Here is a 26,694-nt window from a genome sequence, read left to right as displayed (position 1 = left end):
CTGTCAATGTATTAAAAGTATTTGAACATATATTATATTATACTATACTTATCACATATTAATATAAAAAATATTTTTATCATATTATATATAAAAAGTAGTATGTAAAAAAAGTAAAATTAATTACTGACAAATAGGAAATTTAAGTATTCAACCACCCAAAAGATGCGTCCAAGTTGTTTTTTCTCCACAAATTTTGTAATGCAATCACCGCCTGAACTATCTCTATAACAAACCCAATGACATACCTTTCCACTGTATATAGCAATCAATCAATGATTATTTGCAAAAGAAACGAATATCCCAATTTTCCTTCCATCTCCTATTTCCATATACGACCCAATTTCCCTTTTTTATTCCATTTTCTTCATAACTTTTCTCATCGATCTTTGAGTGTTTTTTATCACAAGGAGATTTCAAGCTAATGGGATTTGGGACGATTTTCAATCGAAAGAAGAAGCGAGGTTCTACGAATTCAGCTGCTTCTTCACCGCATGTTCCATCAAAGGAATCGTTGTTCATTCAATCCCCGAAGCGATCTTCCTTAGGAAATTTCACCCAGACCCAACTCCAAGAAATCGAAGAAGTGTTTAAAAAGTTTGACGTCAACGGTGACGGCAAGATCTCGGCGTCGGAGCTCGGTTCCATCTTGAAATCACTCGGCCAACGGCCCTCCGACGAGGAACTCGACGACATGATCAAGGAATTCGACGCCGACGGCGATGGGTTCATCGATTTCCACGAGTTCATCGAGCTGAACACCAAAGGGATCGACTACGAAGAGGTTCTGGAGAACCTGAAGGACGCTTTCTCCGTCTATGACATCGACGGTGACGGTTCGATTTCGGCCGAGGAACTCCACGAAGTGCTTCAAGGCCTCGGGGATGAGTGTTCGATCGCCGAGTGTAGGAGGATGATAAGCGGGGTGGATAATGACGGGAATGGGATGATTGATTTCGAGGAGTTTAAGGTAATGATGATGGCCGGGGCCACTTTTGGTTCCATTGAATCCGATAAGAGAAATGTTGCTGTCTAAATCAATTCATCATTGGTTTTTCTCTCTGGTAATTTTCCTGGATTTATCTGATTAACTGGTTACAAGCAGCAGCTTGTTTATTACTTAATTATGATCTTATGGAGATTTGTGTATATTTTGAACTCTTTTCAATGGAATTTAATGAACATTATACGGTAAATTCATTTTTGCCCAGAAATTCTTGTTGTGTAGGTATATTGTAAATTCGATTCAACCATGAAGTTCTCGTTCAGGGCATTCCTGGTTTGCATGGATGAAAAGCTTCCGGATGGAACCCACAGTGATTCCCAATGATTGTTCCTCTCATTGATATGTGAGCCATAGCTTCAATCAAATGCCCCATTGCTAATAATGGTAAGTTCATGTCGATGACTGTTCGATGAAATGCCTAGGCGACCCGTGTGTGTTTTTTCTTGCGCATCTCCTTTTAAGTTTTACCTCATATCGGGTCGTAGCTGAAAGGGAGATCAAACAAAATGAGCCTACACTTCTCAATTATTAGGGTTACCTCTTAACTGTACCAAAATAAAAAAAAAAGATAAAAAAATCAACTGAGTCCTCGAAATAATGACGATAAATAAGCGGAGACATATCATCTTACAGGAGCTCTCTTTGCCCCATCAATTTTAATTACAAGTTTGGGCGATCTAAGATGATCTTCCTTAGTGGATGAGTTAATTGATTATTTAATATAATATGAAATTTTAGTTAAGTGTAAATTAATTCGAATGATTTTTTTGTCTAATTAAAAAGCAGATTCCTTCTTTTGCTCCTCAGCCTATAGAGTATTAACAGCCGTTTTATATTGTTGTTCTTCTCCTAAAGGCATGTTCTTACGCGTTACTCACCCGTCCGTCACTGAAAATACCATTCTTCATCCGACTTACATGTGTTAAGCATGTCACTTGTGTTCTTCTTGAGTCAAGATCGAACTCATCATGAGATTCATAGTTGCATTACTTGTAGCTTCCTTTCGTAGGTAAAGCCAGTTCGAAATTATCTTTCATTCCAACGAATAACTTGCATCCATACGTCCATACTCGTTCGGAGTTAAAAATATAACCATCCCTACCCCTCACGTCAATTTGACGATTCTCTTATCTATTCTTATTCGACGATGACATAAAAAGTAAGGCAAAAAAATCATATCAAATATAGGGATAATCAGGCTCCAACTGATGACTTCCACCAGGCGAAGGTAACACAACATATAATCCTAACTCAGCAATAAGACCAAATGAGAATAGAAATAAGGAAAAGACAAGTAGAAGAGAAGCGCATAAAGAGTTGGTTGAGAGGGGAGAAGGAGAAGCTAGCACGATCAAAGGTGTTAGGATTGTAAACTATAATCGAAGGCATCGACCACTCGTGCACGAAAAGAACAGCAGACAAGAACAAGGAACTCTACTTCTACTCCCACAAAAGAGAGAGCAGAGTAATCAACTCTAGTGAAAAGAAGCCGACAGCAACAACCACTAGAAAGACGGCATTCATATCTCGAACATTATGAAGGATGCTTATTTTCTGCTTTAAGAGTTGTACCATCAAACGGCATGGAATCAGTGCCGTGACCATCACTCATTATAGTTGTCAGCAGACATTCTCACGAAGAGGCTGAAGTTTGTGTTATCCAAGGAGACCAACACTGCTTTAAGGCTAAGTTATTGTCCTATGGAAACTACATTTTGCTGCTGCTTTGCCACTTTTCCTGGTTTTTTGTAATCTCCGAGGGTATCATCCCAGGCCATACAAATTTTATGTTGAAATCAAACTTGATTTCTTAATCTAGGCAAAGAGTAGAATTGATGATGCAACAATCTTCTAGAAAACATATGACTTGGCAACAAATGAATGAAGTGCTTATCCATTAAGTACTTTAATTAAGCAATTTGAAAAGTGGAAACAATGTGATGATTTTGCAAAGCAGCAATGTAAACATGTGGCGAAAAGAGAAGCAGTTTTTGAAAGCTAGGTCAGCAGCAAAACACTTGGAAATTGAAAGCTAATTAACGTGTGGAGGCAGCAGCAAATTCCTTTACAGCAAGCAAAGGGTCTGGCGGCTATTGACGAAGTAAATTAGTCGATTTATGTATACTATAAATATACCTGATTAGATTAGCAATATAATTATATACGAGTGAAAAAAAAATTGAAAAATAGGTTGCGAAGCTTAGCAAAGATTTTGATAGATAGGTTGTATTTGTAAATTATTCGTAGTTAATATTTGTATTATATTTGTACTTTGGTTTGTATTAATAATAACGTGTGAATTATAAATTTCTGAGTGTCCACATACGCTTTCAACATTTTATATATCATCTCCTATTGATTCAAGTAGTTTTTAACTTTTCACGTCTACATCAACTCATTGAATGACTTCAACGAGTAAAAGCGGTGTTATTCTTTTTTAAGACATTGAGTTCGAATAGCTATATCTATAAGGTGTTTTGTGATCGCTATATAAATTAGTAAACTCGTTTCATCGGTTTCTATCACTTTGTCAATTTAGATATTTTTGAAAATATTTTTAAGGTGGATGAACATAATTACAAAAAAATCCATCATTTTTGGGTTTAGATTCTTTCTCGGATTTATGTGATGTTTGAGCATTATTTTAAGAAGACAAATAAGATATCTTAAAATTAATCTCCTTATATGATCATTTGAAGAGATTAAAGTAATAGCACATCAAACTTGTATATGTATTTTCGTCAATTTAAGTGAATTTAATGAGAAATCAATTTTAAAAGAAAAGAGGTGAAATACAAACTTTTTAATATTAATGTAGCCGCAAATGACAATCAATGACGGATGATGATTGATCACGGATGGTAGTTAGAAAATTCTACCTAAAATTAAAACATTTTAAAGTTTAATAAAAAAACGATATACAAACTAAAGTTAGCGGAAAGAAAAAAACATGTCATAATATTATTAATGACTAACAACTTAACGTTATAATTGAAATCAAAATCAAAATTTAAAAATATACTTCAATTAGTTTGAAATTTAATTGTAAAATTAAAAAAAAAATTAATTGTATTCAGAATAGTTTACCCTTAAATATTTATAAAATACATGTTTATATATGCCTAAATATATAGTAATATACAGTGGGAGCTCAGCTGCATTCCATAAACAGAGGGAGCTCAGGTGGTTTTAATGTTTAATCCAACCAAGAACAACTTCAAAAGTTATTAACAGAGGAGCAAAGAAACAGAGAAGGAAGACAGTGTTGTTCTCCCACAACAGAGAGACCAAAGTTCCAGAAAACAAAACACTCTTAACCCTAAAAACCTGTCCGTGGCCATGAAAATAATCTATCTTCTCTTTCTTTCTTTTTCTCAACAAGCTTCGTCCCATATGGAAGAGTGTTTCTCTTAATTCCCGACAGAGATGGGCCTGTCGACTAACCCCAGAGGCGAACGGGACCTTTGCCTGGTGATCTCCCGAAGCACTCGTCTCATGTCAGCTTGCTGTAAAGATGGGTGCTTGATCTTCTCAAACTCTCGTTTTATCTTCATCACTTGGCTATGAATCGGAACACCTTCAATATATCCATCTTCCTCTGTTTTAGCTGTTTTGTTGAAGATTGTGTTTTCATGGCAGCAGTTGCTCATCTTCGTCTGTTTTAGAATGCTAATGGCTTCACGCCTAAGGCCTTGTATACCTGCTTTCTTTTTAGAGTTCGAATGTTATATATAATACTTGAGAATGACATGGTTTCTTCATGAATAGCGAGCAAAAGGAAGCTTGTTGGGTCCACAATCTCCATCTAAATCACTGAATTAATTTGGACAAACACACGAATTTTCCCCGAGCCACGACACTGCTGTCTTGTCCTACGAAATTGCCTACACCAATTAATCTTCCATGTGGCGTTCACTCAATATTTGACGAAAACCACTCCATGAGGGGAGTTTTCGCATTTATCTTTGTCAAGTCTTTATTCAAAATTTAATTTCATGTTAATATCTTAAAATCTTTTAGTTTAATATATTCATTTATATATTTCATTGATAGAAAAATGAATTTGTGACAATTATGGATATATTTTCTTTAATTTTAGTGGAAAATCTTAATCGATAGAATAAATAGATTAAAGAAGATTATGAATAATGATAGGTCGAGATAGAGATTCACCTCGTATTAGTCTTACATGATAACTTATATTGACCTTTTATGTTTATACTAGGCCTAAAATCACATAGACTATATATATGTTAGCAGTTTAAATAGATCTAACTGTTAGATATCAAATTTTAAGATCATGTGAATTTATCAACGATCTTATCATAAGATTATAATTCTCTTAAAGACATAAGTTTACGAAAACTTAATTTTTTTTTAAAGAATCGTAACTCTTTGAAAGACATAGTCTTCGAAGACTTTAAAAACTTCGAAAGAGAGGTAGCGAAGATGTTTGTGGAGAAGATCTGACAGAAGTATAAGGTAAATGTTTATTAATTTGATTTTTCCTTGACTCAAAAGAAAAGCAAAGCAATTTTGTTTTGGTTGGTACTCTGAAAACTGATTGGCTAACATTTGGTTGATATTTACAAACATGCGTATTATTAAATAGATATATATTTATTATTCAAATTAATTTTACATTAATCCAACAAATAATTTTAGTGGTTAAAAATGTTAATCAAATTGAAGATTTGTATAGATGGCGCACGTTAACGGTTTTCTCTGTGTGCAAGTTAATAGGGTTAATGGGATCTGAGTTTTCCGTTGTTATTCTGGTGGGTCAAATAAAAAGAATTAACTTGAGTGAGAGTTTGATTGTATGTAAATCTTGTGTGGACTATAGTCTTATATTGTATGCATCTCGTAAATTGGAAATCTTGGGTTAATTGCAAACAAAGGGATGATCCAAATGAATGGTCATGTGACTCACATTGACGAATCGGGCAAAGAATTTCAAGTTATTCGAATAACAAGATTTATTAATGTCATGACAATTTTTTTTATGATTTTTACTAAATAAATCACATTAAAATAAGTTAATTAAAGTATTGATCCTCATAAGTTATTGTGGTCTTGAAATATTAGACTAAAAACCCGAAGCCAATAGACAAAGAAGATGACAACCACATGGAGTAGCTAAATGGAAAAAAAAACTGACTGCTAAATTATTAATTAATTAATTAATTAATACAAAACATTTATTGATGTAAATATATAGTTCTTGACAATATGAAAATATAATACAAACATTTAAATATAATTAATAGGATACCTTTAACCATAGATCATATTTATATTTAAAAGTTTGTCACCTCTACTAATTTTAAGATCTGATTAATTGATATACTTTATAAAGAATGGTTGAAAATATTTTAATAGTGATTATTAAAAATTGAATTAATAAAAAATATTACTTAACATTTAAATACTATTATTCACTAATTGATTAATTAATTTGTCTTCTCTGTTTTCTTCTATAAATATCAGATCTCATTTTGCTCCAACATCTTCCATTTCCAGTTCTAGTTTAAAACCTCTTTGGCGGTCTTGTCTGTCTCTAGTCATCAGATTCTGAGTTCTTATGATCCAAAAGGAACCACTGTCGTTATTCGGGTCGTTGGCTGCAATAAATCCAAAATAAATAAATAAATAACACGTTAATTTTCGTTTTCGGCTTTCTTCATTCTTTTGTCAATTGTCGTTTCGATTTCACCGAGTATGGTTTGCTTGGTTTCTCGCACCGGAAGGCACTTGCAGCGTTACGACAACCTCGGACGCCGCCAAGTCGTCGGGTGAGTTCTTTGCTCTGTTTTCCCCTGTTGTGTCGTTTTCTGGTCAGATTTTTCATGCCACAAAAGAGAGAGAAAAATGGAACTTTACCCTTTGGTTAAAAATGAAGGATGAGCAAAGGTAATTAATTTCTTCAAAATTTTGATGATCTGCAGGTGCATTCCTTATAGATTCAAATGTAGCAGTGATGGAACCATTAGTGATGAGTTGGAGGTTCTCTTAATCTCTTCACAGAAAGGTCAAAAAATGATGTTCCCTAAGGTGCTTACTACAAACAAACAATGAACTTCCATTATAGATTTTATTGGTCGTTATCTTTCCGGTTATGGTAACCATATACTCTAAATCATGTATTATTGTTAACCGAATTCTTTTTTCAATTATTAGGGTGGTTGGGAGCTTGATGAATCTAGAGAGGAAGCTGCTTCAAGAGTCTCAATTGAAGAGGCTGGAGTTATAGGCAATGTTGAGGCTAGTATACTGTAAAAATACTGTAATCAGGGATGGAACCAAGGTCACTTACGAACAATTGTTCCTAAATTCTCATAGATCAGGCATCTTTTTTTATTAATAATTTGTTTCCGCTCTTAAAATTTTATAAGTTTACTCTTAACATAAAATCATTTGTTTATCCAAACCGAAGTTCGCTTACATAAATCGAAATTCCCCTGAAAGTTGCTGATTCCAGTTTTGTATTTGATGACCAACACTGTGAATTGGGCAGGTGGTACTTTATAAGCAAAAGCCATGGCACATTTTATGAAGGTCACTGTGAATGTGAAAGAAGGATGTATGCCATCATTGGTGGATGAAGGAAGCCTTGGACATAATTGTTCAAAGACTTGATTCCTTGCACCAATAGAAGGTTGAAGGAAGAAAAAACATTTCAATTTATTCTTTGATTTGTTGGTAATTGAAGATGAATTCGTTGTCTTGTAAATAGGGTTTTCTCTTTGAGGTTGTCTGAAGAAACAATCGAAGTGGGATGGTCAGTGCAGTTAATAATTTTCTATTGACACGATATTGTCGGCCACATTCGATTGGTTCAGATTGTAAGGTGGAAGCAGGGAAACGATAATTGAATGATGCAAAATCTACCTAGAAATTTAATTTAAAAATTGAATTGTTGTATTAAATATGAACATAAAGATATGAGATCAAACCAACTATATTAATGATCAGTGGTTATACTATTAGAGCTTTTTAAATTAAGACTGGTTAATTTATTGAAAAAATAAGGAATAAATATAATAAACTATAATTAAAATGTCATCAACAAAATTTAAAGTAGTTTAATAAGATTAATCAATCATTTTTTAAAACAATTAAAATATACAAACTAATCATTTAATAATGAAAATATAAACATATTATAAAACAGAAAACAAAATTAAATAACTTCTAAAAAATAAATTGTAAACATCCGGTTTTATCTTAAGATTTTGATTTTTTCCTTGCATCGCTGCTTTAGTTTCTTCTCTTTTTCTTGTGTCGTCGCTATTCTTTTTTTACTAATCTTTGTAACTGATGACGGCATCCGTCTTGGCGTTGGTCGATAATATTCATTGTTTTTTATTATATCTTATCTTTGTTTTTTAAAATTTTAATAATTTTATTTTTATGACACGTTTTTTTTTGTCTTTTGACACATTTTGATCGTTATTTTCATTTATCCTTTTAGTTATAGTCTATTCAAATATATGTTGCTTATTATAAATATCATTATTTGATATATTGTTTGGGGAAAATTACAGTTAGTATTTAGATATTGTCAAACAGTGATAAAACTGAAGTTACAATAGGAGGAGCTAAGACTCGACAATTTCTTGTCTAATTATAATATGATGTCTAAAATGATAATTTATTTTCTCAAGAGTATACCTTGATATATAATCTAAAATTATTTTTATCGTATTTTCAAAAGTAATGTTAAACTATTAGAAATATTTTTATCAAACATGAAAAATTCGAATTTTCCCTAATTTAGTATATGATTGTCTGGATTAAATTGATAAACTGAATTGAGAATTTGTGATTTAACTGGTTAATTCGAGGATTAAAATAAAATTTTATGAATAGTTATGAACCATTAAAAATTAAAAATTTAAATAAATGCTTTTATTTATTATTGTTGAACTGTAATTTATTATAGTGAAAAAAGTGGCCTAATTCTTCTGAAACAAAATTAAATTATATGATATGCATTTACCCATTTATATGCAACGAAATTATTAACTCAATAATAACACTTTACCTGCAAGTATTTATAAATACCAAATATTATTTATTACTTATCATCACCCAATTGTAATATTATTCATCATTCTAGTCCTCAAATAACATTAATTCTCAAAATAGTTTTTCAGGGTGACAAATTTGACAATAACGAGAGTCGAATTCTTCAATGTCGTTGTGAGCTTTGATTTTTGAGCAGAATTTTGACTATATTTATGTTTAAATTTAGATAACGATGACTCGATTATAAATTCTAACTATCTTTAACCGTATAGATATTGTATATGGGATTCGTTGTATTGCAGCTTGCCTGCTTCTTTTTGGATGAATGAATTTACTTATCCAAAAAAAACTCTAACTATCTTTAAGGTTCAAATTGTAAGGGGAGCCCTCAAAAATTTGAAGGAATTCGATTTCAATCAGAGTCGACTTCTTCTTACATAAATCTCAGAACTATTTCGTGAAATAATATTAATCCAAGCCTACTTTGGGAATTATTTTTGAGTTATATTTGTGGGGGGAAACCTTATAATTAAGTTGTACTATTTGCAACAATGTTAGTTGTTATTTCTGTTTAAGGAACAACGAGAATTTTCCAATTATTTTCCTTGCTTTTGTTAGATTCTTTAAAGCACTCTTCCTCCCGTTTGGTTTGTTATAAATTAGGTTGGTACTCGGTAGTAATTGTTCTATTAAATTTTCTACAATATTTTAGATAAAAAATGATTTAAATCTAAAAGTTATTTTGATCGATTCATATTGTTAAATTTATAATAAATTATATCGTTAAAAATTCTTAATAAAATACATCAGTAGGATTTACAAAAAAGATCATCAGTTCTAGTCAACAATTACAATAATCTTTTTCGAAATTATATTCTATGTTTGATTTGTCATTATTCTCTTAAGACGATAATAATTTATTACCAACATAACCATTTTTTGCTTAAAATAATAAGAAAGTCATTCTCTAAAATTCTTAGTTATTTCATAATTCTTAATATTTAAAAAAATACATTTTTTTCTATTTTCAAGAAAATCTTCCCCTTTTATTTTCTGAAATCTTCATTTTACTCTTCATAAATTGTTATGATACTCGGGTAATCTCATTACTATATTCAATGAATCTCTGTTTAAATTAAAATAAAAATTGATATCTTTCCGACACGTTGAAAAAAATCTTCAAAAGTATTTAAAGTTGCTGCCAACTGCTACAAATTAAAGTTACACGGACTGAAGTTAATTAAACACTGTCGATAATGAGTGAATGGAATCTTCAATTCCTTGGACAGGGATGTAGACTTTTGGACACAAGATGGTAAGAATGTCCTTTGCATTTATTCCACTTGAGAACACAAACCTAAATTCTGTATCTTATAATTCCCATGATAATTGATACATAACGATTATACTACCCACGGTCAATGAAATTTTCAAACCCTAATATAAATTTCGACTGGAGTTATGTTTATTTCGGGTTTGAGGTGATGATTCATTTTTTTTATATTCGAGGCGATTCTACTTTCACGAGTCTAGTAGTTTGAGTTTTTTGACATTGATAGTTCCGAGTTTCTTTACATATGTGATTTAAAATTGTTAAGTCCGGTCTATTGTCATCGGATGTAGGGTTTTGACATGAACTCTCTGTTTTGACAAGAATCCTCCTTACGTTCATTTATTTTATCGATGATGAACTTTAAATCAAATGACATATCTTCCTACGATATTCAACTCGAATTATATATTTTGTCACATGTACTAAGTTTTTAGGAGTTTTTGTTTTTTTTTATCGAGTTTTGGTTGTTTTACTAGTGAGAAATCATGACAGGGAGCAATAGTATTTTAGTGTCATATGGATAATAATACGTACGTAATATGAGGCTTAGGTGAGGTAGGTGGAAAATTCATGCAATTGAAACTACGTTACTGAATAAAAGCAGGGAAGGGGAAATGAAAATTTGCATTGAAGAAAGTGACAAACTTTTAATGTCGTTTTGGTGTTGTGAGTAAATGGCTTCAGCTTGTTGCTATTAATGTAAAACTGTACCGTTTTAAAGAACTCTAATTTTTATTTAAACAGAAGGAAGTGGAAGAAGAGGAAGAAAAATAAAAACATGGGAAAGACGACTTTAGGCATCAAAAGATTGCAAGCATCGAAAACTCAACAAGTACGACGGCATTCCTCCTCCTCCTTCTTTAGCTATTCGTTTCTGTTGGGAAATCTTTGGACTTTTTAAGAATAAATTCAATCATTTTAGCATTATGTATGTACTTGATAAGGGTATTTGCAGAAGAGCCTTGCGGTGGTGCCGCCATGGGTAATTGTTATGTATAACACAGAATTCTTCAGAAATTGTGTTACTCATCCAAATGCAAAGAAGAACGAGTTGGATCGGTTTTGCATCGACTGTGTTCAGTCTTTTTGTTCTCATGGCCTTCCCGCTCATGCCCTTCACAAGCACGTTAAGGTCTTCTTCTTCTTCTTCTTAATTAATTAGTTGATAATCAAATTAATTAAAATGCTGAATTTTTGGTTAATTATATGATATGTTGAAGATTCGAAGATATATCTACAGCAACGTGATCAACCGACAAGATTTGTGTAAGCTCTTCAATTGTTCTGGGATTCAGGTCAGATTCTTATAATCCATTAAATTTGCTAAGTTTCTTCAATGTATGGTACTTATTTGCTGTTATGGCGACGGCAGACTTATCATACGAATAAAGCCAAAGTGCTGTTCTTGAAGCAAAGGTCATCATCATCATCATCAGCAGCAGCAAAGCAATCCAAGAATTTATGGCTGCACCATTTGTGACAAAAGTCTGCAAGATAATTCACTCTATTGCAGCATAGCTTGCAAGGTTTTAAATATTTACAGAGACGGTGAACTGTACTGTCTCAAAGATGAAGATGAAGATGAAGAGACTAAATTTGTTCTACGTCGAACGTTAACCAAGAAGCCTAGGCTAAGGGCTTCCATGTTCTAACCCCGTACTGAATCATTAATGAAGGTACACTAGAATTGAGTGTGTCTTAATATTCATGTTCTTCTGTATATTATCATCGTAACGGTATCAATAGAATTAAAACTCATTCATATAATTCTATTTAATTCTAGTTAACTCACTCAATAAGGATAATCGATGTAAATCCTCTACCTCCAAAATTCTACCAACAATCGAGATTTAAATAGTAGTCGTTATACAGCAGTAACAACAACATCCAAAATTATTATTATAAAAACTAACGGTGTATAACGAAATCACACCAATAACAATGGATCGAAGTCGTAATTTAACGGGTTACGGTCAATTACAGCAATAACAGGTCGCTGTTCTCATTATTATTCCATCATTCTATTTTTTTTAATAAAAATCAGCTCATTTTTAAAAAAAAATTATTTTCTTTAAAAAAAATTCATGATCGCGATATTCAAATAATTTCTATTATGTCTACAATCGTAATAAAGATCTAAAATACAGTCACAACTACAATTTAAATCTCATATGAACAATATGCATGCACGGCTTCCGAGTGCAGTGAGTGTAAAAGTAAAGGCGTAATAATGTATTTTACTACGATATAAAAGTAACTACGATATCTTGATACAAACATGTTGATTGTAATTGTTTTTCATTTATACCGTATTAATTCAACTAATTGTTTTTGAATTTGCTAATAATATTTTGAACAAAGCTTAAAAATAATAAATATCAAGATTCTTACGTTTATTTATTTATTTTTATCTTTTAAACGTAACGTTCGAGTACATGGTAAGGTATGGATATTGAAATTGTTTAAATATATAATTTGTTAGTGAAATAATTTGGTTAATTACGTAAATATACAAAATTTAATAATTAAATAATCCAAATTTAACAGAAAGTCATATATATTAAATAATTGAGAGGTAAAATTAAAATATTTAAATGTTTGAGTTAAAATTAATATCCTACGTAATACACATTTAATTATAACGAAGAAACACAAACATAATTTTATAAAATGATTTGTATTAAATAAAATTAACTAATAAACGTATGTGATTGTAGTAATACTTTGATAAATTTAATTTTTTTAATTTATATTTAAATTATTAATTAATAAATACGGCATACGACATCTGTACTAAATTTATTTAATATAATTAATTTTACGTGCACAATACACAAAAAAACTAGTTTTTCTAATCTAAATAGGAAAATTGAGAGGTGAAATTAGAGTCAAACTAGGTTTAAAAAGTGGAATATATATACCCCCCACATATCTCACCATTTTCATTCGATTCAGAGTCTACGAAACCCTAAATATTTCTTTCATCTGTTTCTTTGCCTTTACGTTAGCGTTCATCGTTTCTTTGTTTCTGTCAAGGGTTCGATTATTATAAACAGAACATAACAATGAATCTGCAATTTGTCAAAGTGAAGAACATTGGCGAGGGAAGCTATGCGGTTGTAGACTTGGTGAAGACGATAAACGCTGTTCCGAGGTTACTTGCGCTTAAATCTTCTCCTTCACCGAGTTCTTCGCTTCGAAAAGAATACCAGATACTTCGACAGTTCCTCTGTTGCACTAGTATCGTTCAATGCTACGGCGATAAGTTTTTGAGCATTGATGAACTTGAGGTTGAATATGATAATAACGTGTTTCCCGAGTACGCCTCTGGTGGGAGCCTCCTGGATTTGATCGGTAAATACGGTGGTAGAATACCAGAATCTGCTGTTCGACGTTATACGAAGATGATACTCGAAGGGCTTTACAATGTTCATCAAAAAGGTTACGTGCATTGTGATATCAAACCAGAAAACATTCTTGTTTAACCATTGGACGAATCTTGTTCTCGTTTTACTTTGAAGTTGGCTGATTTTGGCTCGCCCAAGGAGCCCGGCGAACAAGACCCGAAGCCGGGTCGAGGCTGTGTTCGAGGTACTGCGCCTTACATGTCGCCTGAATCCGTGAAGCATGGAGAAATCACTGCTGCATTGGATAAATGGTCGTTAGGGTGCGTTGTTAGGGAGATTATGAACGGATTAAATCGGTGGGAACGTCCGGAGATTGATCCGGAAGACTCGGCAACGACGAATATTGCTCAAGGGATGTACCAGATATACCCCGAGATATGTCGGTGGCCGGGACGGAATTCTTGAAAAAGTGCTTTGATTTGGACCGTTGATAAGCTGATAGGGCATCCTTTTGTGTTTTGCTGATTAGTCTCCATTAATATATTTTTCATTTTATTTTAATATCCAAATTTGAATATATCTCATATTAGATATTTTGTTTAAAAATTAATTTACTAAAGAACTTGAGCAATATAGAAGGAATGTGCGATGATGAGTAATGAATTAAGAAAATTGATCTAAATCGAATTATACGATTTAATTTAAATTAAATTTTTAGTTTTACCATTCAATCTCTATATATAATTGTATAATTCGATTCATTTTTATTTTTTATATAAAAATTATTTGTTTCAAATCAAATCAAAAAAAAATTATTCTAATGAAATCTATTTTAAATTTATTTTAAAACAAACTTAAAGAAAGAAACTTTTAAAGTAATATTATTATTTTTATAAATTTAAATTTGTATGTTTGTCTTTAATATAAATTTAAAATTTATTTTATTAAGTTTTATACCATTGTAACATTTGGGCCCCTCACAAATTTCTTCGGTAAAATATATATTAGTACTTTCGGTCGGGTGTCACTATTAATTTTATTTTCTAAAAGTAAAATAGAAATAAAAAAAATAAACATAAAGATAAAATATAAATAATAAAAGGGCATTGTTTATAATAAAAATGCAAGGTAAAGTACATGAAAGGATCAAAGGACGGATACTGTAACTGTTAGTTCTTTCTTCTTTTTCCCTTGAATTGGGAAGATCGAAAGGAGAAATGGGTACGGAAGGATCAAGTGTTGTTGGTAAGTTTTCGATTTGCAATGCCCTAGATTTCTCTTATTTGTTACTCAAATTCCCCCTTTTTTATGTTATCCCTAAAAATTTGTTATTATTCTGTTGTTGATGGAGCTTTGAAAGTATATGCATCTCGGGGGGTTTCCCTTAGGGAAGTGATGATCCTTGGAATTGGTCGAAATAGGGTTTTAGTTTTGATAGTGTTGTTCTTTTGTTTAGTTTAAAGTTCTTGGTTTTAGATGTTTGAAAATGGATTTTTTGTGCTTGGTTTGATATTGAAGGTGAGAAATTTGTAGGCTCTGGTAGTGAAATTTTTACAAGAGCTTAAAATTTTAATGGGTTTTATTCCCGGCTTGAGATGGAGCTGAAATAATAAAAATATTCATGAAATATTTAGATCAGGTAAAGAATACTAATGCGTGGACTAAGCTAACTCTGAAGTTACATTTTTCTTTTACTCATTTATACATCAAGACTGTTGATCCATTTCTGAAGGCATTTGTTGAGATTAATTAACAATACTTGTGACTTGGGATGTGTATGCAACTGTTTATGGAGTGCTAGCCGTCTTAACTGAACAATGAAAACAGAGGTACAATACTTGTGACTTGGGATGTGTATGCAACTCTTTATGGAGTGCTAGCCGTCTTAACTAAACATTGAAAACAGAGGTATGGCGTATAGCTTAATAGAATGTCGATGATTTGTTTAAGTTAGAAGAAGACAATGACCCATAGGAACAAACATAATATCCTTGATCACATAGATGTTAGTATCATAACTGTTGACCTTGAGAAGCTTTGAGAACTCATCTTGATGAGCATGTGATGGATAATCAAGACAAAAGCACAAAATGGATCAGAAGATTTCTTATCAACTTTCTATTCCAGAAACCAATGATTTCCTAATCTCTTGTTTTTTGTTGATAAAAGTTGGCTGCATGTTTCAGGAGTAGTTGTTATCTGCTTTCTAATTGGTTGACGGAATTCTGGTCAAGTATGTTATAATTGAACAAATTAAATAAGTGGAAAACATAAGATTTTGTTCACCATGCAAGAATGAATTTACAGTTTCGGTAAATGACTTGACTTTCCTGTTTATCTGGCGAGTGTGATGCTTGATGAAGATGTCCGTCAGAAGATGTATAGTCTAACAATGCAGAGACATATGAATCATGTTTTTATTTTCTCCTCAACCATCTCATTGAATACCCCTTTAGCCATTAAGGATCACCTCTTTCCGCTATTATGAAGTGAGATTTCTTGGTTTCAAGGCCTTCTAGGCACATCAAATTGAGGTATTTGATTTTGGAAACTCCGGGTGCAATCTCTTTGAGACGCCAACATGAGAGATGAGCGGATATTCCTTCAACTGCTTATGTTTTTCTAAAAAAAAACTTGTCATTGATTGAGAGACGATATTGGTACAAATGTCTCTAAATAATGGAGCTAAACTTATGCTGTTTATTGATGGAAAGCAGTTGTTCTGTTTCTGTATCTAGTTTTTGTGCCCATTCATGGTTCATGGTGTATGCTATTGTATGCTATTGGGATTACTTCAGTTATTTCTGGTATTGTGTTGGTTCTTTTGAATTATTTGACATGACATGCAAGCATTAGTCTTAGGTTTTTAATATCTTTGGAAGCTGCATTTATTTAAGATGGACTGCATACAAACTTCATGTGTGACTTTATTACAATCATGACTAGGGACAAAAATGTATGTTTCTTGCAGTGCCCAGGAGTTTCAGATTGCTAGAAGAGCTTGAGAGGGGTGAAAAGGGAATTGGTGATGGAACTGTTAGCTATGGGATGGACAATGCTGATGATATATACATGCAGTCATGGACTGGGACTATTATTGGCCCTCCTAACGTGAGTCCTCTCTCTCTCTCTCTCTCTCGAATTGGCAGTTGGTGCACTTGTGTCTCTGAATTTTAGAAGAGAGACTAGCTTTCTCGTCGACCTATAGTACAGAGACCTACTAGGTAGTTTAACCTTTCTTTTTGCACCACAGGGTAAGATGCAATTGACTGACCATTTTCAACTATAAGGTGGTAATTATAACTTGATGAAAGTTATGAGAAGAGGTGTTTTTCACATTTACAATTTTTTTATAAAAAGATGAAATTTCATAGTACTTTTTGTGACAGTTGATTAATGAGTTTCTACTTTCTACCATCCAAACTTTGAAGATCATCTGTACTTGTAGCATGCGTAACGAATTAATTGCAGGAATAGACAAAGCTTTTTCTTTTCTTTCTAAAAGAAAATGAAAACTTGTTATAGTTCATGAAAGAAGCATGCTGAAATGTCATTATCATTATTATGAATTATCCCTTTATTTATGACATATCTGCTCACTCATCAAACAGTCTCAACCTTAGTAATTTCAGTTCATTTAGGCCTAGTTTAGTACAAAGATAGGATTAGATCAAAGGACTTTTTGTTCAATGCTGCAGATCATTTGGTTCTTATAGAATGATGTTATGGTTTGATTAATTATCCTACATGGGTAGTACTAAACAATCTTATGGAGAAGAAATGGGTTATCATATATTGATAGGATTTCATAAAATGCAATGAGAACATTTTGGTTATGCATGCACCAGGAAACACGATGAAATAAAGAAAATTGGCTGGTTAATTATTATTCTTTCCTGTGCAATTTTAATGAAGCTATCATTGCTTTGGAAACTGTAATTAATAATGATTCCTCTTAATCCACCTACTGAGTTGATATCTTGCTTACATCTTTATGCATGCCAGACTGTTCACGAAGGACGCATATACCAATTGAAACTGTTTTGTGGCAAGGATTATCCAGATAATCCACCAAGTGTGAGGTTTCAAACACGGATAAATATGACCTGTCTAAATCAGGAAACCGGAGTGGTAGGTGATGTTTTTCTCACCACCTTTTACATTACGATATGACACTTATAGCTTTGGTAAATTGCCAGGTTGAGCCTAGCCTTTTCCCCATGCTTGCTAATTGGCAAAGGGAGTATACAATGGAGGATATATTGACTCAGCTGAAGAAAGAAATGATGTCTCCACAGAACAGGAAGCTAGTGCAGCCTCCTGAAGGTGTGTAGATCTTATAATTTATTCGTATTCATGTCATAAGATTGTCTCTTTTCTGAAGTGAGTTTAGTTATTGAGGATTGTTGAATCGTGCTATAGAAAGTATTGGTTGAATCGTGCTATAGAAAGTATTGGTTGTTTCATGGAATGGTAGATTATGGTTATTCGCATATGGATCAAGTGATATTATTTGTGATATATTTATTCTTTGGTGCCTAAAATTTTCTCGCTTTGATTCATGTTATGTAAAAATTAAACCGTGATGGTATTTTCCTAGGCAATGACGAGGCAAGGCTCGAGCAAAAGGGTTTAGCATTGAAGTGTTGCATCGTTTGAAATCACTGGAGTTGTATGTGAACATTATGTATATAAGAATATATACACTAGGTCATTCCAGCAACCGGCTAAGCACCAAAATGCCAACGGTGGTGAAATGAATTGAAACTTCTTAATGAAGTTGGTGACCTTCAAAAACTATATGACTCTGTGCTAATATCGAATCTTAGTTGGCGAGAGTGTTTCGTTTTTCTCATATTTCCTTGTTATTTTCGTTTCCATTTGATGTAATTTAGAACATATCCTAGGACAACACCGAAGTTGGAATCTTTATGGGTTTGAGATAAGTGTTGTATTCCTTCTATGTATGTGCGTTCTCTTTGATATTGAGAAAATTGTACCATCAAAGTTTATTATTTCCAACAATGCTTAAATCACAGTTCCATTTTCCTTCAGAAGCTTCCTTTTTTGGACAGCTTATGTCCTGTGCGTGTTTTTGCGTAGTTTCTTCCATAATTTCTGATTTACAATTCTTGGAACTTAAACATTCCAACAACCGTTCTCTATGGCTTGAAGAAAAGAGCTCTATCAAAGCTGTTTTTCCTTCTAAGTATGGTGTCTACATCTGCATCTTGTCTCAATAATCACTAAATCTTAGTTCGATCGTTATGTTTATTCGAGGACGTGGATTCGAGTATAGATTTTAAAAAAATAAGATAAATCAATTATGGATAACAAAAGTTGATTGGAGAAATGTGAAGGCAAAGAACACAACGCGTGTAGAGCTCTTGTTTTTGTGGCTGTAAAGCAAAGTCAAATAACCAACGCTTACATTTTCTTTTCTTTTCTTGTGTTCACATCTGAGAGCAGCTTCCTTGGTTGTCGTTTCATATTTTGTCAACAGAGATTACCTATGTCGTTTTATCTGATTTGGTTCTTTCATTCCATGTTACTCCATCAAAATATTTATTTGTCAAAAACATTTAATTATATTCGTCATGTATCGTTAAATATTTATTTGAGTATTAAATAAAGATACGTAAAGGTGAATTAAGGTTTATTATATCTAATAATGAACTTTTATAAGTAAATATTTGATGTACTGATAATGTATAATTTTATACACTAGACGATGACATATAGTTAAAAATGAATTTAATAAATATGTAATATATATATATATATATAAAATTTTGGATACTACAATAATTATAACCATATTTATACTTATACACCTAAAAATGACATGAAACATCATACATAATCTACCAAAATTCGAAAGAAGTTGTCAAGAAAATGAACTTTCTTTTTTCTGTTCTTTTTGCTTTAACGTTTCGTTTTAGAAGCTTTATACTCAACAAGCGGTCTTGATCAGGCCTCTATTCCCAGTATATATAGCTGTTAAAGCCTTACTTAAGTCTTCACGTAATAATTTCGCCATAGCTGCTAACTATTCTGCACTTATTAGGGTTTCCATTATTTCATTGTCAAAGTTTCTGTTATCAGTTCTTGTAGTTATCTGCCAAAGATCTCAGTTTCATACACACCTCAACCATGGCTTCTTCTTTGTCATCAAAAGATCTTTTACAGGGTAGTGCTTATATATATATATAGATGCAGCTTTTTATTCGTTAAATTCGCAGATGGTTAATTGTGGGGATTCATGCAGGAGTCGATGATTTAGGGCGCAATGATTCAGACCAAACCGTTCTGGAAAAACATGTTTCGTTCTTCGACAGAAACCATGATGGCGTCGTGTATCCATGGGAGACTTTTGAAGGTCTTCGAGCAATCGGGGCTGGTTATTTCACCTCCATGACCGGCGCTTTCCTCATTCACTTTGCTCTCAGTGGAAAAACTCGTCCCGTAAGATCTAATATATTATCTTGTATATATTATATAATACCATATATATATGTGTATGTGTGTGTTGTGTGCAGGGAAAATATCCTTCTCCATTCTTTCCAATTGAGGTCAAGAACATCCACATGGCAAAACATGGCAGTGATTCTGGTGTATATGACAGTGATGGAAGGTAAATCAGATAATTTGCATGAAACTAGACAATCAGTTATCTGTTCATACAAAGGTATAATTTTATGTATTATCATTGAATAATTTATGTTGTACTTGTATCTAAGTTCGGGTTATCATTATATGATAGATTCGCAGAATTGAAGTTCGAAGAAATCTTCAGAAAGTTCGCCCGTACGCAAGGGAGTGCCTTGACATCCGGTGAACTCATGGCGATGCTCAGGTCCAACAGGGAACCAGGGGACTTCAAAGGATGGTACATATAATTACTTAAATTCCCTTCATTCCAAGTTACATGCACATAACGATATATAATTCGACGGGAAAAAGTTGGATTTTTAATTTCAACGATGAAATCGGAATCTCGGAACGATCTTTTACCGGCTCGCAGGGTTGGAAGCTGGATGGAGTGGATGACATTATATAATCTTTGCAAGGATGAACGTGGACTGCTGAGGAAAGAAATAGTTAAGGGCGTTTATGATGGAAGCTTGTTTGAACGTATGGAGAGGGACAGAAAACCACACAAAGATAGATGGTAATAATACCCTAATCTTATCTTTTTTTAGTTTAGTTTATTGATTGGTTTTTGTATGTGATGCAGTTGGAATTGGATATAAAACATGCTTCGTTCGAATTCCGGATTCGGTTCGAGTTGGTTTGATTCGATAAACTTTACGTAAAAGATTTGATTAAGAATATCTAGTGTAACTTTTATTTATTTATGTAGCATGTATAATGGCAGAAGTAAACGCATCTGCTTGCCGATGGATTCGAAGATTTAGTTATTTCATATTAAATAAGCATGAACTATCATGGCCAATATACATTTTATATTATATATTTAATAATAAAAATAATGGATGTCTCTTTTTCCCCATATATATATATATGGAGTAAGGGGAGGTAAGATAGTAGGCTACCCTCCGTGGGACAACCATTATTTTTAAGACACTAAATTTATCATTATGTCTAAATATTTTGATTGAATTACTTTAATCAATTATTTTAATTCCTTCATTAACAAACTTAATTTTAATTCAATACAACTGAAATATCTAAAAACATATCTATGAAAACATTAATATCTAAGTACGAGTGTTGTATCAATTATGTCTTCTTATTAGTCTGCTTCTCAGTTTAAGCATTAATATCAGTTCAAATTTGATGTTAGTTTAGGAGTTAACATCAATTTAAGTTTGATATGAAAACATATTTAAAACACATGAACCAAATTGTAAACACGTATGTAGTAACTATATAGTTAATTTGGATCCAACATATTAAAAAATAATCCTTTAAATTTTATTAAAATTGTTTATTTTAACTCGTCAAATCCAAATTGATCATGGATGGACCTAATTGATACATTAAGGGACTCAAATGAGAATATTTGAGACTAAGGACTAATTTGATGGAATTAACCCAAATATAAAATCCCAATTTCTTCTTAGTAGGCCACCTGTAACATGATTCCACGTGTCCTCATTCCATTTTAAAATAATAAATAAAAAAAAGTAAAATAAACCGGTTCTCCACTTTCCGCCCTTCTTCCTCGCTAAGGAAAGAACATTCAAGCTCCCCTCCTCAAAGCTCCAAAAAATCGAAACCTAAATCAGATTCAAAAAAAATTTGTGTGCATTTTCCCTTAAAAAAAATGGCTCTAGAATGGGTAGTGCTAGGCTACACTTCCGGCGCCGAAGCAATCATGTTGCTCCTCCTCACAGTTCCAGGCCTCGACGGACTCCGCAAGGGCTTGATCACCGTCACGCGTAACCTCCTGAAACCCTTCATGTCGGTGTTTCCTTTCTGTCTCTTCCTCCTTATGGATATATACTGGAAATACGAGACTCGACCTAGCTGTGACGCCGAGTCATGCACCCCTTCCGAATATCTCCGTCACCAGAAGTCCATCATGAAGAGCCAACGCAACGCGCTTCTCATCGCCGCCGCTCTTATTTTGTACTGGCTCCTTTTCTCTGTTACTAGCCTTCTTGTTAAAATCGAACAGTTGAACCAGCAACTCGAGAAGCTTAAGAATCGCGATTGAGATAAGTGATGTGAATTTTATATATGTTGTATTTGGCGTACTTTTTTTTTTCAATAATCTTTTGTTTGAATTTCCTCACGGATGTGTTTGGATGATTTTGGAATGTTTATCTTACGATAATTATATGATGTATTACTGCATCTCTGTTTTTTAATTTCTGATTTGATTAAACAAGAAAGTTAAGGTTTGGTTCAAATTACTGATATTACTTCAATATTGAGAACTGCTTCTGGAGTTGAGATTTTGGCTTTTTTACTATTTTCCTTCTCCATGGCCCTGCAATATCAATTAGAACAAGTTGATCATCGTCTAGGATTTAACAATGCATGGCTTGATGATGATTGAATCGACATAATTGAATACTCATCTATAGCTCACTACATCAGTCGCCCTAGGAAACGTTTGAAATATGCATTTGCAGCTAGGAAATGACTTTCCTTAGCTTTTTATTCTAGATGGTGTTCAAGTAAGACAGTTGTCTTGCTATAGTTTTTCATCCTTGAATGACGATGGTGCTTTTCGGCTCTCACCGAGTTAGCTTTAAGTCTTTATCGGTAAGCTCATTGTTTTCAGGCTTTAGTCCATGGGTGAACTTTTCTGTTCACCCGAGTACTGAGTTCTTTGCTCGTTGCTATATCATCTTGTACCTTATGATCCTCCATTCATGAATCATGATGACTTTTGAAGCTTCTGACCCTGGTTGAACTCAGTACTTTCAGGAAGGAACGAAAATCCCTTCCTGATACCTTGCGTGTTCGGGTAAATTTAGTTAATCCCTTTATATATGGATGGTATTTGCTCGACTGTTCATCAGTCCGAGGAAATGTTTGAATCCCAAACCAAAAACTGGTTCGCTGATGAAGGAACAAAAAGATGTTTCTGGCTAGCCATATGCTGGAAGAAGGGCAAATCGATCGGTTACTACTAGTATACTAGTATTACTTGTTTGCTCACCATCCACCAACGAATCCTACAAGCTGCGCTAGACCCGTGTGGAATACTGCAAATGTTGGCATGGATTTCTAGTGTACAATGGCTTGTTCATCGGATAGGAAACTCAATTGGGATTGTTCTGACTTGTGCACAAAAATCTTGATAATAGCCATCAAAACATGTATTTAAAATAAACTTTAGGTTTAATCTTCAACATTTGAAGTCTAAATTTAATTTGATTACCCTTTTTTCCATTTTTTATACAATAATTATACTTTCGGGTCACTCTTCGCTCATAAATAAAAAGATAATGAGTATTTAAGCATGTTTGAACCCGTGTTTGATGTATTGATAACGATATGAACATTAATTTTTGTCTATATTTAACTAAAAGTATTAATATAAAAATGGATTGAACCAATGCCTTTGAGCCGGACAACTAAGAAAAGTAGGGCCCGTATACGTGGTGGAATGCCATTGGTTAAATTAGCGAAATCGAGGCCGTTGAACAGCGTGTGTATCGTTGGAATCTTTTAACAATTCCAACTGCCAATTAACAATCTATCTGTTCTTAGCGGTTAAGAATTTTAAGATGAATCGTCGACAAAAAGCCAAAGTGTGTTCCAAACTCTCTTCAGATCTTCCAAGGTAAAGGTAAAACCTCCATTGCTACAAACACAAAACTCCGCCTTGTTTATATTTCTTCGTCATTGATTTTCTCTGCTTATTACAATTTTATCAACTTCTAATTTCCCCAACGCATGGATATTTGTTTGCTTCCTTGAATACCCTTTTTTTTCTATTGTTCTCGTGATCTATATTCTTTGTTATTTTTAGTATCATCATTGTTATCATTATTATTTGCTTTTGGAGCTTCAAACCAAAAGTATAATTCCCAGAAAACACAAAACAATGGCTATGAAAGAGCAATGGAGTGGATTCATGAAGAAAGTCAACAACCAATTCTCATCATCTGGGAATTTCAAGGGCCAAGGTCGAGTCTTGGGTTCTTCTTCATCTGGACCTGTTAACCCTATCCTCCCCTGTCCCTCCCAAACTCGATCTCTTTCTCCAAAGCCTGTTCCTCAATCATCATCATCTTCTTCGAATTCTAAGCCTTCTTTGCCCTCGAAACCTATAAATTCCGATCAGAACAAGCCCGTTTCCACCGATGATATCAAACCGACTCGGAAACCGGAAAACGGGTTTGATCCTTACGGTTCATTGATCACTTCTAGCAAGGTATCCAAAAACGGGTTCATCTTGGATATGTTGGAGTGTCCAATTTGTGGTGTTCCTTATAGGACCGAAGAGGAAGTATCTGAACATGTAGAGATTTGTGTTAACACTAATCCTTCCGATAGGAAAGGCGGTGATACTGATACGGAATTGAACAGGAATGAGTTCGAAGATTTGTCGAGGGATGAATTGGAGGTTCGTGTTGGTTCCTATCTTTCGGGAAACCCACCGGAAGGGTCGGTTCAGGTTGTTCTTAGGTTGTTGAGGAACATATTTAAGGAGCCTGGGAGTGACAAGTTTAGGAAGATCCGGATGAGTAATCCGAAGATAAGGGAAGCTATCGGTGAGATCTCAGGAGGAGTGGAGCTCGTGGAACATGTTGGATTTGTCTTGAAGGAAGAAGGAGGAGAAATGTTTGCAGTCATGGATGTTCCAAGAAAGGAGAGGATTACTTTGATTAAACGGGCGATAACATTGTTGGAACCGGGCAAGACGGATGATGTTAAGACCAGTGATAGCGAGAAAGAGGAAAAGGTTGAGCCAAAGAAGATTGACAGACAGGTAATTGAATTGTTTGCTGATATTTTCCTGTTTTCCCCCTTCAATCTTTATGTACATTGCCATATAATCCTTTTGCCTATGCATTTAGAAATCTTGTTCTAAGTAATGCACAAGCAATGAATTGTATGCTATTCACTGTTTATGAACTCACCCTGCTTTCTGTTCGATAAATGATGCTTCTCGATCATATTCCTTTTGATTCTACCGTTTCATTTCTCTGTAAACTTGTTTGTTAGTTCAATTGTTCATCCTAGTTTATCTTGTTGCATGTTGATATCCAATAGGTATGCACAATTTTGACATGATTTCATTAGTAAAATATGCATATCCTTTATGGTAGCATATGTCTCCAACTCTGAACATGAACTTTGTGAGTATAGATCCGGGTCTTCTTCTCTGTACCCGAGAGTGTAGCAGCGAAAATCGAGCTACCGGATTCTTTCTATAACTTATCAGCCGACGAGTTGAAAAGAGAATCAGAATTGAGACAGAAAAAGATTGCAGAATCCCAGCTCTTGATCCCTAAATCTTACAAGGAAAAGCAGGCAAAAGCAGCCCGGAGGAAGTATAGAAGAACAATGATTCGCATCCAGTTTCCCGACGGAGTCGTTCTTCAAGCCGTTTTCTCCCCCTGGGAGCCAACTAGCTCTCTCTACGAGGTCAGTCCTCTTGTCTAATTGCATGTATTACTTCCTATCAGTTGAGACCATTTCAAAACATTAAACTCCTCAGTCGTTTCGGGACATTAGCAGTAACGGTTTCGTTTATGTTCTGTATAGAATCCATAAGTTCAGCTTGCGTTGTGCTTAAATTGTTTAATTTTTTATCACATTTAGTATTTCCAATACGATTTGTATGCCTGCATGCTTAGTTCATATTCATTCTGTTAGAAATGTGGAATGATTTAGTGTTGTTTATGATCTCCAGTTTGTTAGCTCTTCACTGAAAGAACCCTGCTTGGAGTTTGAGCTATTAGATCCGGTACTGGTTAAGCGACGAGTGATCCCTTCGTTTCCAGCAGCCGGCCAGAAACCTCGGACGCTAGATGACGAGGGGTTGGTCCCTTCCGCACTTATCAAGTTCAAGCCTATCGAAACCGATTCCGTCGTCTTCACAGGGCTTTCGAATGAACTCTTGGAAATGAGTGAACCCCTGTAACCAATTGAAACATATGGGTCTAACCATATTATAAAATATGAGAGTTTTTAATCGAATACTCTAATGTATAATTTAAATAAGAATTAAAAGTTTGAATAATGACAAATTGTTTTATATGAATGGGGGAGGAAGCTTTTAGGCATGTTTTTCCCGTGTTGAATTTGTGGTGGGCATTGAAATATAAACTTGATAAAGGACAGTAATTGCTGTCAAAGGGATGACCACCCAAATGTTGATATATATACATCCATTAGTTATTTAGTCATGGAGAATCATACCGATTAGCGAATCGGTCATGTTATCGGTTCACTGGTTCAATCGATTGAATCAATTCGATCGATCAGAAGAACCGAATGACGTTATAATTATTTAAAAAATTAAATAAAAATATCAAAAATATTTA

At 33.6% G+C, this 26,694-nt stretch overlaps 6 protein-coding genes and 1 pseudogene across 8 annotated transcripts; all 7 read left to right on the top strand.

Moving 5' to 3' along the window:
• Window positions 1-321: 321 nt before the first annotated feature.
• LOC120117951 (probable calcium-binding protein CML25) lies at window positions 322-1,196 on the top strand. The gene has a single exon (XM_039138103.1). The coding sequence runs from the start codon at window positions 425-427 to the stop codon at window positions 1,034-1,036; it is 612 nt and encodes a 203-aa protein (XP_038994034.1). The 5' UTR covers window positions 322-424; the 3' UTR covers window positions 1,037-1,196.
• A 5,463-nt stretch (window positions 1,197-6,659) lies between these two features.
• Window positions 6,660-7,756, top strand: LOC120118050 (annotated as a pseudogene).
• Window positions 7,757-13,435: 5,679 nt separating this feature from the next.
• Window positions 13,436-14,182, top strand: LOC120118091 (mitogen-activated protein kinase kinase kinase 18-like). Its single transcript, XM_039138225.1, has 2 exons — window positions 13,436-13,798; window positions 13,892-14,182. Exons 1-2 carry the CDS (start codon window positions 13,436-13,438, stop codon window positions 14,180-14,182), a joined length of 654 nt encoding a protein of 217 aa, XP_038994156.1.
• Window positions 14,183-14,849: 667 nt separating this feature from the next.
• LOC120118045 (ubiquitin-conjugating enzyme E2 variant 1A-like) lies at window positions 14,850-18,719 on the top strand. Of its 2 annotated transcripts, none has more exons than XM_039138192.1 (5): window positions 14,850-14,962; window positions 16,689-16,828; window positions 17,723-17,848; window positions 17,917-18,043; window positions 18,318-18,719. In XM_039138192.1, the coding sequence occupies exons 1-5, from the start codon at window positions 14,935-14,937 to the stop codon at window positions 18,374-18,376; spliced, it is 480 nt and encodes a 159-aa protein (XP_038994123.1). In that variant the 5' UTR covers window positions 14,850-14,934; the 3' UTR covers window positions 18,377-18,719. The 2 variants fall into 2 exon arrangements, with proteins under 2 accessions (XP_038994123.1, XP_038994124.1); XM_039138193.1 differs by lacking the exon at window positions 14,850-14,962 and adding an exon at window positions 16,191-16,304.
• A 1,023-nt stretch (window positions 18,720-19,742) lies between these two features.
• On the top strand, window positions 19,743-21,128 carry LOC120117956 (probable peroxygenase 5). Of its 2 annotated transcripts, none has more exons than XM_039138106.1 (6): window positions 19,743-19,907; window positions 19,986-20,182; window positions 20,257-20,351; window positions 20,481-20,606; window positions 20,742-20,888; window positions 20,961-21,128. In XM_039138106.1, exons 1-6 carry the CDS (start codon window positions 19,871-19,873, stop codon window positions 20,968-20,970), a joined length of 612 nt encoding a protein of 203 aa, XP_038994037.1. In that variant the 5' UTR covers window positions 19,743-19,870; the 3' UTR covers window positions 20,971-21,128. The 2 variants fall into 2 exon arrangements, with proteins under 2 accessions (XP_038994037.1, XP_038994036.1); XM_039138105.1 differs by having other exon boundaries at window positions 20,955-21,128.
• A 756-nt stretch (window positions 21,129-21,884) lies between these two features.
• Window positions 21,885-22,596, top strand: LOC120118039. Its single transcript, XM_039138188.1, has one exon. It carries the CDS (start codon window positions 22,008-22,010, stop codon window positions 22,398-22,400), a length of 393 nt encoding a protein of 130 aa, XP_038994119.1. The 5' UTR covers window positions 21,885-22,007; the 3' UTR covers window positions 22,401-22,596.
• A 1,565-nt stretch (window positions 22,597-24,161) lies between these two features.
• LOC120118038 (plant UBX domain-containing protein 2-like) lies at window positions 24,162-26,336 on the top strand. The gene is made up of 3 exons (XM_039138187.1): window positions 24,162-25,133; window positions 25,514-25,792; window positions 26,061-26,336. The coding sequence occupies exons 1-3, from the start codon at window positions 24,246-24,248 to the stop codon at window positions 26,289-26,291; spliced, it is 1,398 nt and encodes a 465-aa protein (XP_038994118.1). The 5' UTR covers window positions 24,162-24,245; the 3' UTR covers window positions 26,292-26,336.
• The last annotated feature ends 358 nt before the right edge of the window (window positions 26,337-26,694 follow it).

This window comes from Hibiscus syriacus, unplaced genomic scaffold (assembly GCF_006381635.1).
Source record: "Hibiscus syriacus cultivar Baekdansim isolate YM2019G1 unplaced genomic scaffold, ASM638163v2 tig00110325_pilon, whole genome shotgun sequence".
NCBI lineage: Eukaryota > Viridiplantae > Streptophyta > Magnoliopsida > Malvales > Malvaceae > Hibiscus > Hibiscus syriacus.
Note: the sequence above shows the minus strand (reverse complement) of the source record. Positions and strands in the feature narration are given on the sequence as shown.